Source organism: Phalacrocorax carbo, chromosome 18 (assembly GCF_963921805.1).
Source record: "Phalacrocorax carbo chromosome 18, bPhaCar2.1, whole genome shotgun sequence".
Lineage (NCBI taxonomy): Eukaryota > Metazoa > Chordata > Aves > Suliformes > Phalacrocoracidae > Phalacrocorax > Phalacrocorax carbo.
This window is the reverse complement of record NC_087530.1, coordinates 7,579,363-7,591,662: the sequence shown is the minus strand read 5'-3', so window position 1 is coordinate 7,591,662 and position 12,300 is coordinate 7,579,363. Positions and strand designations below refer to the sequence as shown.

Genomic DNA, 12,300 nt, shown 5'->3' with positions numbered 1-12,300 from the left:
AGTATTAGCTTCCAAGCCTGAGTCTGGATATACAACGCCACACCCCAAGCCCCTCAGAAGTGTTTTTGAAACAGTCTTGTTCTGAATGTTAACAACATTTGCTGCAAAAGCAGGGATCTCTCTTCTTCTGCAGGGACTGGCTTAGTAACCCAGACACATCTTACAGAGAGCATCTTCCCAGGGGGAGAAAGAGTTCTGTAGTTTTTCTGATAAATTGGAAATGAAGGAACAGATTTATTCTTGCTTGTTTTATCATCTTATTTTTGCCTAGCAACGCATTTCCTTGTTACATCTCATTGCTTTGCCATTCTCTCCTCTGCCTCAACACTTGCCTTCTTCGTGGCCTTGGGCTACTGGAAAACTTCAGTAACTGGATACAGTTATCAGCTAGGTATCTTGCACTTGTGTCTAATTGAAAGGCTAATTGATTCAGCAGCCTTCAGCAATGCCACCCAGTGGCAACCTTGCATATGCAGCTATTGCAAATTTGCCTGCTCGCCATTTGGCTCCTGTGTCGGGCGATCTGCCGCCGAGTCCGGCGCTGCTTTGCCCCCACGTGTGCCTTGGCTGTGCAGCCTGGCCGCAACCGCACGCTTGTGCACGGCAGATGCGTCAGCTTCAGACACAGCAAAGGCCATTTCAGTGCTGGTGTCAGGAGGGTGGGTGATGTCCACCCCCTGACGGGATAGTAGAGCTTTCCTGGTAGTAGCTGTCTTCCCATGGTTGATCGATATTTCCATCACGGCACAGTGGCATGCCGGTTTCCTGGGACACTGTCTCTGGATAAACTTCTAATGCAAGCATCTAACTCCAGGCTCCGACATACCCCCAGAGCTCTTCGCCTGCTCTCATGAGTTTTTTCCAAACACTTTTTCACCTGGATGTTGCCCCCACGCCAGTGTGACAAGGGCTGCTCAGAGCTGCGAGTGTGTGGCTGCTCCCTGCAAGAGGCAAAGCCAGCTGAGCGTCCGAGTGAGAGATGCTTTTGTTGAGCCCATCAGCATGCCTCACTGAGGAGCTCCTGTCTCCAGTGATGTTCAAAGGATGGCATTTAATTGCGCCATGTGAGGAATGTTAATGCATGAAGTCTCTCAGTGTTTAGAGTCATCGTCAGAAGCTGTTCCTCCTAAAAGTCATTGGAGAGTGACCCACATTGAGTTTTATGTCTCTGAATGGGTCTGCTGAGCCCCGCACATGTGAGAATAGCAACGAGGCTGGTTATTTTGTGCTACAGATTTACTTTGGGAGCATAACTTCATGGAGAGAGAGAGGCTTCTGGTGGCAGGAGGAATCGCACGACCTATGAGAGTAAGCTGCTCTGAGAGTGCTGGATGCTCCTCCATAGCTGTGGGGTATCGCTTTACACTGTCAATGCACAGTTGTAAACAGAACCACAGCGATGCACAGACTGGAGAGAGCTCCTCTACAAACTACACACGTCGGGCAAGCTGGGAATGAAGAAGGCAATGAAGAGAGGAAATTTTGGCTTCTTTTCTTGCTGTTCCCCCAGAAAGGAGACAGCAGGGTGAAAAGCTCTCCCTTTCCTGAGACCACACTCCAGAAGTTGCCTTGCTAGTGTAGCTTTTTTCCCCTTGTGTTTGTTTATGGTGAATGTTTTTTTGAGTGGGTCATTTGAAAATCTCCTTGATGTTGAAGTGAGAAGGTGAGATGCATTTGCATAGAGGAACTTTACAATTTATTATGAAGATTTCAAATTATTTTTAAAAAGAGGAAGAGTAGGATGCACTGGATCCTGGAGAATCTCTCTGACTTGCTCAGCAGCCACCGCCCAGTACCAATGAGACTGTTGCCTAAAATCAAACAAGCTGGGGCATGGCTTAATTTCACATCATCCATGCCAACTGTGGGCAGGATATAAAGTTTCAACAGGAGATTAATCCCTTTAAATATAGACTTATTGGAGGAACTAAATATAGATATTCATCTCCCAGTGACCCTTGCATGAAAATCATGCAGAGACGACAGTCTCTGGCATCTCTAGGGCCAGAAGCCCACTGAAGCTGGTAGGGAGGCTGCTGTATTTTAATTCTCAGGAATCTTATCTTGAGATTGCAGCTGTTTACATCTTCCTAGTTAAAAGCAGTTCTGTTTGTTTCTTTGTTATCCCAAACATTGTTAAATCCTGAAAAATCCTGAGCTTAAACTGGGGTTTTTTTCCAAGATAGTTTCTGAGTAGTGTGATAGATCTGCTGCCCTGCTCGCCCCTCTGGCTGCGTCCTCAGACCTTTAATTCCTACTAACATCCCAACAGCAGCAATACCCAGGGCAAAATTAGTTTGCACAAGGATTTGAGGCAGCTCAGATTAACCCAGAAGCAGCCTACCCAGTACAGGAGCTCAAATGATGGTAACTCTCAGAGTCTGTGCAACCCGGGAGCTCCCGCTGTCGATGCTCTTGGGGAAACAGCGCTGAGGTTTTGGGAAATGCTTGCAAAAGAAAGCCACGCTATGGACTCAGCCTTTCTACAAAACATGCTTAACTCATCCCCTATACCGTGTGTTGTGGCTCTTGCAGATCCTAGTGCTGCCGTTCCAGCTGGCGCCTAAAGCAGAACCAGCTGTGGAGTTAGACATTCCCATGGCCAGGAGCGGCTCTGTCCGCTCCGGTAGCCAGTAGGAATTACTGAGCAGTGTACAAGGGATGCTGTGCTATTTCAACCAGCAAGGTGGACCAAAGAAAGTGTTCACTTTCTCAGCAAATAAAACTGATAATTAATTGTGCTCTTCTCTTTCCTCAGGGTCTAATGGGTTTCATTGGTCCGGTCGGGGAGCCTGGAATAGTGGGAGAAAAGGTAGGATTGCTTGCAATGAATTGGTTGTTGTAACTTTTGCAGGATGAGGGAGACTGGGGCGGGAGGAATATTGTGGAGATTTAAGTTGTCGTGTCAGTGCAACACCCAGCTGGGAATGCAGCACATCCAGGGTGCCTGAGCTAGTCTTGGGCCAGGCAAAAATAATCCACTTTGCATTTAGGAATTAACACGCACTTGCCTTCCAAGGAGATGCTGTCAAATATTCTCTGAAAATTTAATCTTTATTCATTCATAATCTGCCAGAAAGCTTGTATTTAACAGCCAGTTCTGTTTTTTCTGGGAATGAGGGACCCATCAGCCCTGTGTTCCTGGTTGAGGGAGGAGTCCAAGGAGCTTAGGTTACAGATTTGTGCAGAGATGTGCTCACAAGCCCATGATGAGTTGTCAATGGGGTCGCGGAGGAGTGAGCCTGCACTGAATGGGAGGTCTCAGCAATTTCTCAGGTGCAGAGAAGGTACAAGAGTGCAGCCACCTAGGCGAGCAAAGGCTGGTCCAAATATTTCCCTTTTTATTTGATGACTATCCCGTATGGCTGCCCCTGTGGATGCATTGGGCACGCTACTAAGGGCTGGTGCCCTCTTGTGTACAGTACAGATACATGCTTCTTTCAGGAAGAAAAATGGGTTTATTTTCCATAAAAATGTAAATGGACATTAATTTGTTTTCTGTTAGAGTGTAAAATTTTATTCAGGGGTAGCTTCCAAAGACAAATCATCTATGTCATTCATTGTATCACAGTTGCAGACTGCTGGTTTTCATTGATGGTTTAATTATTCACAGTCCAGCCATAAAGATAGTAAAGAATGTAAAATTATGCATTCTACACATCAGTCCTCTCTCACTCGCTTTTATTACTTCAAGGCCTGTCCTCTGGGTAATGATGTCAAGACTCTGTGACAGTTACACTGTGTTTGCTGCAAACGCATTTTATTGCTTGTCTGCAGCAGCCTTTGGAAAGCCTGTTGCACTGATGGTCTCTGGTGGGGCAGCAGCAGAAGCAGGCTCAGTCCAAACTGTCACGGCACACAAGAAGTAAAAGGAACGATGTGATGTGGGCTGCGTTTTACAGAAGGAAAACAAAGGAATAAAAAGTCTGAGATGTGCCCAAGGCAGTTACACAGTAAATTGGTGCCTGAGTGAGCGGTCTCAGTGGCAGCTGCAGCCCCGAATTGAATGGGGAGTAAGGGGTCTGCCATGCAGGAGACATGGGAAGATCTTTTTTCCCACTCCAGTAAATTCACATCTGGCCCTACAACTTCTGTGCCAATGCCTTGACCACATGAGCTGTCCTCACCTTGCAGATCAACTCTGTAACACAATGATATTATGATGGTGTCCAGGCAAACCCGGGCTGCCCTTTGAAAATCTGCCCTAGGAGATCCTCAGCACAGCTGTGATTTCTATCAGACTTCTTCTCTACCAGGACAAACTTGCCGATGACAGAAATAACTATCATGAAATCAAAACCTCAACCAGGCCTCCAGTTGGCATAGCATCCTACAGCTTACTATGCTGTTGTGAGCTAAATGAAGTGGGAAATATGCTTTCATTAGCCATAGCTGAGTCAGCAATCTCCATCCTGAGAGCTGCAAAACTTGAGACTGAAGCCAGTAGAATCCAAAGATTATCAAAGAGAACAATGCAGTTAATACATACTTAATAAAATCCATGCATTCAGGGGGAAAAAAATCCTTACATTGGTTTACAAGGGCCAACTGGTGACAACACAAATTCTGTGGTTTGTTTTTAATAAGCTGCTTAGAGCCCAGAAAATATTTCCCCTTACGCTTTAGCTGTTGGAAGGTAGGTCAGATTTTGGGCGTAAACTACTTGGCAGCATTTGCTAACCCCTCCTTCCTCATCCCCCCAAGCATACAAACGTAACACACCTAATTCCCGGTGCATTGCCGGGGCTGCCAGGGAGAATTGCCACCATCTCCAACAAGGAGCAGTGGATGTCCCGTCACTGGAGCCATGCCTTCAACTTGCCCTTGCGTCGGTGGGTCCCGGTGGTGCTCACAGAGGCTTACACCTCGTCTCCCCTTCTTGGCTGAGTGTAGGGCCAAGGATGCACTCGGGGGATGTGAGATGTTCTGCATGTAGGGATAAGTAAGACTTTGGTAATTAATAAGTAATTTTTTGGTATGTTAGTTTTTTTAATACCAAATGGGGCTTCTTTCAGAAGGGGTAATATCTTTAGGGTGCGCCGTGGAGTTAGTCAGCTCTGAACCCCTTGTAAATGCAGGCCTCCAGATCGTTGTTGTTTGCACTGTGGTCTCAGCATAAGCCACAGGATAGGGAGTCCCCCCAAAACACCTACGGTCTCCTGAAAGCACCAGCCGTGCATTCCAGGCAGTGTCTCTGGGTTTTTCCAGCTTGATTCCCTGCTCTCAGCAGGACCTCATGACCATGGCTTTCAAATCCGTGCCTCTAAAAATGCCAGAACATATAGGGATTATACTGCAGAACGGGGAGGGATGTCATGCCTTGGGTGGGAAGGGCTGAAGATCTGGGATCCAGTCCTAGCACTGTCCAGAGTTGAAGGTGGTCTTGAGTGCGTTGCTTGTTTCATGTTTGTCGGTGGTTTGCTGGCAATAGTAAAGTGCCCTTTCCTGGGATACAGAGGATTAGCTAATTCTTGCTGTAGTCCTTTAACTACTCTGATGAGATAGATACTTGAAATAAGGTGATGATTATTCTGTACTGGAAGCCTTTCTAGTAGAAATCTGATGGCATAGACTGCAATTTGTGGATCTTTTAGTTGTTTCATTGCTCTAGATCCCCATTGCTGCCAGCTTAGAGTGCTTGTTAGCAAAAGTCCTCACTCTTCCCCATGCACCTGTGTCTCTCCTAGGGCGACCGTGGCTCAGTGGGACCCCCAGGCCCTCCAGGAGTCAAGGGGTCGATGGTAAGGAGTAAGTCTGCATTCTCTCGCTCTTGCTGCTGCCTCTCTCTCTGTGTCCTAGCGAAGGGTGTAGCTGCTTCTTCAAGACCTTCTCCTGGTCTTTTATGTACAAGACAACAGCTGCAAATTATTCCTGTGGGGATGGGAATGGCCATTTGGCTGACTGGATATTGAGGTATAACCTCTTCCCAGCAGATACGTTCAGCACTCTCCCCTTCAGAGAAACACTGGGTTTTGACACATATTCTGTAGCTCCATCAGCTGAGGACCTGTTGTATCAAGTAGAGATAACTGGGAACTGCAAGGGTTGCCTGTTTCCAAGCATCCTGGCTACTGAACAGGCGGGGTCCGGGCACAGGGATCTGTTGTTCGCATCCCACCACGTTGCCGGGGCAGCTGGAGATGCGGGGCTGCTTGGGCAGCACACTCATGGTGTTTTGCTGTGCTGTGTGCACTGCCGTTTGAGGCGCCTCGTCCAGGAGTGTAACAGAGGGGACCTCAGCAAGATCTTGTCTTGCCTTGACACTTACCTCCTGTTTTCTATAGTGCAACACCCAAAGACAGATTTTCATATTAATTCAGCCCATTCTCTTCTCGGCTGTTCAGAAAATCTAGCTCCTTGTACTGCCAGCAAGGCTGGACCTGGGCTTTTGATAGTCTGACCTTCTCCCTCTGTTTGTGAGCAATTTTACCCTGACAAATAACAGACCTGCCTGACCTTGCAAGCAGCAAACAATGCCTTTTTTCCTGTCCTCCCGCTTGGAGGAAGAAGGTCTGAGCAGATCCTGGGAATACACACCAGGCATGTTCTTTTTCCTTCCCATTTAGGGGCACCCTGGGACACCAGGAGGAGTGGGTTTTCCTGGGATTCCTGGACCAACAGTAAGTAACGGCTATCATCAGCCTGTAATGCCATAAACCAAAACTCAGCATCCCATATCCTGGACATTTACGGGCTGAGTCAAGCAACTGTGCCCCAGTCGATTTGAGTTTGGTATGGGGAAGGGGATGGGGCATGGGTGGGAGCAACACGGAAAGAGATGCTAAAGAAATAGTGGTGCTTAATTCAAACTTTCGTAGCATGTTTCCCTGATGGGGGATCCAAAACTCACAATCCAGCCTCAGCCTTTTAGCAGGACACAAGCTCACTAGCTGAAGGTGTTATTGCAAGGCCCTCTATTTCTTCTGGGAATTGTTGGCAGTACGGTGATCACATCATGCAATTCAGCAGCTGTATCCTGTGGTGGCTACATCCTACAGTGGCTGCATCGTGCATTTTCAGAGACCCTCACTGGAGTGCGAGGAGCAGCAGAGCAGCTGCCCCGAGATGCACCCTCCGTCTGGATGGGCTCATCTGGCACATGTGCAGCTGTGGCTGGAGTGTGCAATTGGCGTGGAGGTAGATTTTAGTGTGGCTCCAGTTTCCCACAGCGTTATTTAGATGGAGCTCCGGCTCTCCCAGCAGCGCAAATGCCTCTGTGTGTCGTTTGCTGGAACCAAGAGAAAGGCAGCTCTGGGTGGGTACAGAGAATGGATTTTGCTCAGTGTGTGAATTCCCACAGTGTTGTTAATTGGAAGATCACAGTAGTGAAATGCCCGGGCAGTGCCAAAGGTTTGGCCTCCAGATCAGCGGCAGCTCTGCCCACTGTGGGGAGCTCAGGGATGCTCTGGGCCCACCAGCTGCAGCCAGCTGCTGGCTGGGGAGAGATTTCACAGTTGCAAGTAAATGAAGATGGGGGAAAGGAAAGGTGACCCTTTCCTACTGAAGAGCAGCAACGTGGCACCAGCAAGGCCCTCACAATAAAAATAGCATGATGCTGCCTGCAGCCCCCAGCAGTGAGCTGCTCTGTGGCCCCTCATGGCAGCACTTGCTGTTGAGAGAAGTTTAGGAGGCAGCTGGATATCTCTAGATGTCCCTTTTTAAGCAACTTTCCCAGCACGTTAGCTGCTGCAGGACTTGGGGACAGCTGGAGCATTAGGCAGGCCCCCCGCTTACTCCATGCCTGCGAGCACGCGGCAGGACAGGAGCGCGCCCTTGGCGGAGGTGGGTTCTGCACTGGCCCTGTGGCAAAGAGCTCCCAGTCCCGAAGCACTATCTAGTGTACCACTAACGAGTACCTTCAGCTGAGCCTGAGTTTTGTCTTACTTCACTGGGGCATGACGATGACAGTATGAGTTGAGGCATCAGCTCTGACTGGAGATGCTGAAACCTCTCTGCAGAGCTGTGGGAGCCGAGACCGTTTCCAGGTCCTTCCGCTTCCTTCAGTTCCCTGTTCTCCTGCAGGCAAATAACTAACAAATTTATCCAAGAAAAATGTTTCCTCCAAGACTGCATTTTAAAAAGTCATAATTCAATAAATCAAACTTCCCCACAAAGCCAGTAAATTAAATAATCCCCTAATATCAAATCCCCTCTCATTAACTCCAGCTGTTTCTGCCTGTTTCTCCACCAAACATTCATTGTTTGCTTTTCAAGCCAGACCTGAGGCATGCTGTTGTCCTAAACTGTTAAAATCTCTGAGATTAAGCTATCCAGTGAGCCTCAGCAGCTCTTGCTGGCTGATAAATCCAATCGAGGGTGGTTGAGAATGGGAAGCAAAGGTATAGTCAGTGGTAGGAAACTCTGCAATTAATTTCAGCTCACTGAGGCTTGTGAACTCCTTTTCCTTCTTCTTGCTCACCATCATGGTATGTGTTTTGTGTTAATACATAGTTTTGAAAATAATGTGTACCTATAGGTATATTAAAGGTCGCTTATCTTCTCCTAAACAGTTCACTGAAATTCCCAGCATGGTACCTAGTTGTTCCCTCCACATTTTGCCATCACAACTAATGTTTCTGTGCTTGTATTTTCATAAGCTATTTGGGATAAGCTGAGACTTCCAAGTGGATATTCCAAATACCAACAAAGAATTTCATTTCAGGATGTGTTTATCATAAAAATCTCTATAAAACAGGCATCTGACACATCTACTGCTTGTCTGTGCCAGTCGCTACTGACCTCACTAGCAAAACCAAGATTTACTGTGGTTACAAATATAGTTACAGTCAACTAACTTTTCCATCTTGAGTGAGAACAGCTAAGCATTTGTATTCTGAACTTAGATGCCATGCAGAAAGATACCTCCATTCCAAAAGCAAAATCTTTATTAGTGGCAGTGGTACAAGCAGTAGGAAGATCACAGTCCAGTTTTGTTCTGATCCTTGGTGGAGTTTGCAGGGTTGACACTTGGTAAAAGCTATTAATATATAAATAGCAAAACTTGACGTGGAATGTTTGAAAGAGTAAGAATGGAATGTGTAATTTTGAGGTTTTCCTTTCTGACAGCAAAAAGGCACTAACTTTAAATATGGGTTTTTAAAGTTATAATACAGAAAGACGTCCTGTTAATGGAACATACCCATTGATTTTTCAAACTGATAAATATTCTAACAGAAAAAAAAAAAAAAACGTTTCATTTTCTTCTGCATTTTCTGTATGCACAGTGATGAATCAAGGGTGTACAAATCCAAATCAAAACCCAAAGCTTTTCTGTAAGTGAAAGAACAACAGGATCATCTACAACACCAACAGTCTAAATGAAATTAGCATCTATCTGCCAGTACGAATATTTATGCAGCACTAACGGGGCAACCGTTACTTGAAGATAAAAATCAGTATTTGGCTGAAAAGGTCGAGCTTGGATACCTAAGAAGAGGTGTCTGATTTTGTATTTGGACAATGGGAAAACAGATCCTGGTTATTATTATTTTTGTATAGATACTGAGCAACAGCTGCTTTTAATAGCTTCGGAGGGAATTCTGGATGTTCGACTTCTCTTCAAATCACACCACTTAGACAACAGGCTGCAGATACTTAAGCGTACAAACGTCAGCCAGGATACTTGGCCTAAACGTTCATAATCCAAAGACAATCAGTGAGTTAAGAAAAAAAAAAAAAGAAAAGACCATTTGTAGACAAGGAAATACGGTAATGTCTTTGGCAAGAGTTTAATGAACCAACCTGCTGGTCAGGGGTCTGCACCTGAGGCCCCTGCAGATCATGTAGGGATGTGGGGTGTTGCCAACAGCTGCTGCCTTCCTCCCCCTCCATCTTCATTTTGTTTCCCTTTTCCCCTTTCAGGGTCCAGCAGGAGTCTGTGGTGCGCCAGGGATACGAGGGATGAAAGGCCGCAGGGTAAGCACTTTCCACGAGCTTTTATCCCTCTCTGCTTTCAGCCATTGGAAAAGTAATCTGGTGGATTAGTTTGGGGGTGTAAAGATGAGCAGCATTTGGGGCAGCACCTCCACAGCCATTTTTCTACTGTGCATAAAGACTGTGGTCATTGAAGCAAGTCTTATCAGGGATGTGAATGCAAGTGATGTGTATGGGCAGAGGGGCGTCCCAGTGTAGAGTTTACTGTGGAATTGCTTGTCTTTTCCAGCCACCTGCAGTTTCAAAAGAGGGTTTATGGGCACTTCTGGTGAGGGTGGTGAAGATTTAGTCATCTGAAGATGTATCTTGGCTGGGAAAAAGGGTGCAGGTAGAAGACCAGAAAAGGTACCTTTGCTGCCAAGGGAGAGAGAGAAGCTGAGATGTGAAGTGTCGTGATTTAACCAGAGGCAGATAAAGCAGGAAATGTTATGCCATGACATAGAATTAAGAAACGAGGCAGGCAGAAATGGAGCTGACAAGGAGCCCAACAGCCTACTCTTCCCATGTCTCCCCTTTTGTTCTCGCAGGAGTAGTATCTTCTGGCACCGTTCGGCAGGGTTGTGAGAAAGGTGTGTTTTGCATTGCCAGTAGATCAGATTATAAGCATGTCCTGTTTCTATGTAAGCTATGGGTTTTTCCAGCCCATAACACAAGGCCCTGATTTTATCTGTACATATCTAAACAGTACCACGCTGTAAGCACGTGTGAATCCTCTCTCTGCCTGGAAAGAGCAGACCCCAGCTTTGTACTGGGTGATGCTAACATCACCGACAGTGCTGCAAGTACATGTTACACTGGATAAATATTTCACAAGCACTCTGTGTCAGTTCATGTGTGGTTCTTCCTGCTCTGTTTGGGTGACAGCCGACAGCAGAATGACCTCTAGACCTGCCAAAGCTGCTTGTTTTCCTGCCTGTGACATCCAATCCATGTCCCACTGAGCTGTTCAATCTTTCTTCTTCAGTGGGACATTTATTGCAGGAGCATCCCTGCTTTGGGTTGTTTTTCCTTGTCCAGCTGCTTTACAAAGTATTAATGGTGAGTGCACATGGGTTCTGCTGAAGGCCCCAACAACAACATATTTTGCATTTCTCCCTCCAAGGATCTTATGATATCTGTTTCCATGTTTCATTTTCAAAGACGTAGGCTGGAGTAAACTGTACATTTTACCCACCCCCAGTCTCTGCTTCTACTACAACTCCTGCTTGGGGAATTCGGGACAGCCAAGGATTGCATATGTTTCCATATACCAGAGCTAATACTCTCTTCGAATAGCTGGGACCAGCAAAAGGAAATGGAATAACCAACTAGAAAGATTTATAACCACAGAGTTATGTACCCTGGAACTGCTTTAAGCTTTAAAAGCACAGCTAGAAGGACACCAGTAACATCTAAGCCTGGCAGATGCGTATCAGGGTTCAGCTTTTAACTTGTGGCTGGGAAAAACAACTTCTTGCCTCTGTTCTCCTTGGTGGGAAGGTCCATGGATCTCTCTCCCCAGCTCTGCTTTTGGAGGGTCCCCTGGGGAGCGAGGTTTCTCCGTGCTCCATAGCAGCAATTAACCAAGCTGTCCGGGACATCTGTGATCATGACAGATGAGAAACTGGAGGAACTTTCACAGGAGAGCTTTGAACGGACAGTGGAAAATATCTCAAGGTAAAACTATAGCACAGAGCTGAACGGGAAGCGCCTTCTGAATGAATCTAGGCTGCTGACTGTGCGGACTCTTGGAGAGGTGGGTCCTCCGAGGAGATCAGACATTTCTGCCAGTGCCTTTAATGTATGCAGTGACAAAGAAGGAGTCCCAGCGCTGCCCTCTCCCAGCTGCCAGCCGGGGACGCCAGCCGCATCCCCTGGCACTGAGCCTTTCCTTACGGCAGGCAGCCGCGTGCAACTGTGGTGTTTGGCTCTTGCGTTCTGAGAGATTCACTTGCATCCATCTTCTTCGGCTTCTTACATCTGTGTTGGCCTGAAGTCCTTAACCCACAAGGAGACTACAGCTGACCAGGCCATTTTCAGCTCCACTGGTACTGTCAGGAATGACGAAGGGGATATTTATTATCACATGAGGTAAAACCAAGTCAAAAGCTGGATTCAGCTCCGAAGAAAGTCGGTTGGCTGGCACAGCAGGGACCTGCCTTTGGGCGTAGCTAGATCCAGAGAGAGGGTGCCAAACCCTCAGGAGAAATCCTGCAGGACACCAACTGCCGCCAGCACTGTCCATTCTCAAAATGATGTACCACATGGTAGAGACGTTCAGCTTCAGGGCCCTGCATTGAGTTTCCTCTCCAGATGTTGAGTCCAGCAGACCCTCTGACAGTCATTCCCCCTGGACAATTCTCCACTGAGGAAGCCCAGACTTCAAAG

General features: G+C 46.9%; 1 protein-coding gene across 5 annotated transcripts in view; it reads left to right on the top strand.

Annotated features, from left to right (window-relative positions):
* COL27A1 (collagen type XXVII alpha 1 chain) overlaps nt 1-12,300 on the top strand; it is a 214,560-nt gene that overhangs the window by 148,337 nt on the left and 53,923 nt on the right. For all 5 annotated transcript variants that reach the window (XM_064468776.1, XM_064468778.1, XM_064468777.1 and 2 more), the window contains 4 exons: nt 2,759-2,812; nt 5,688-5,741; nt 6,567-6,620; nt 9,862-9,915. In XM_064468776.1, the coding sequence (XP_064324846.1) occupies nt 2,759-2,812; nt 5,688-5,741; nt 6,567-6,620; nt 9,862-9,915 (216 nt within the window). The remainder of the gene's footprint in view (nt 1-2,758; nt 2,813-5,687; nt 5,742-6,566; nt 6,621-9,861; nt 9,916-12,300) is intronic.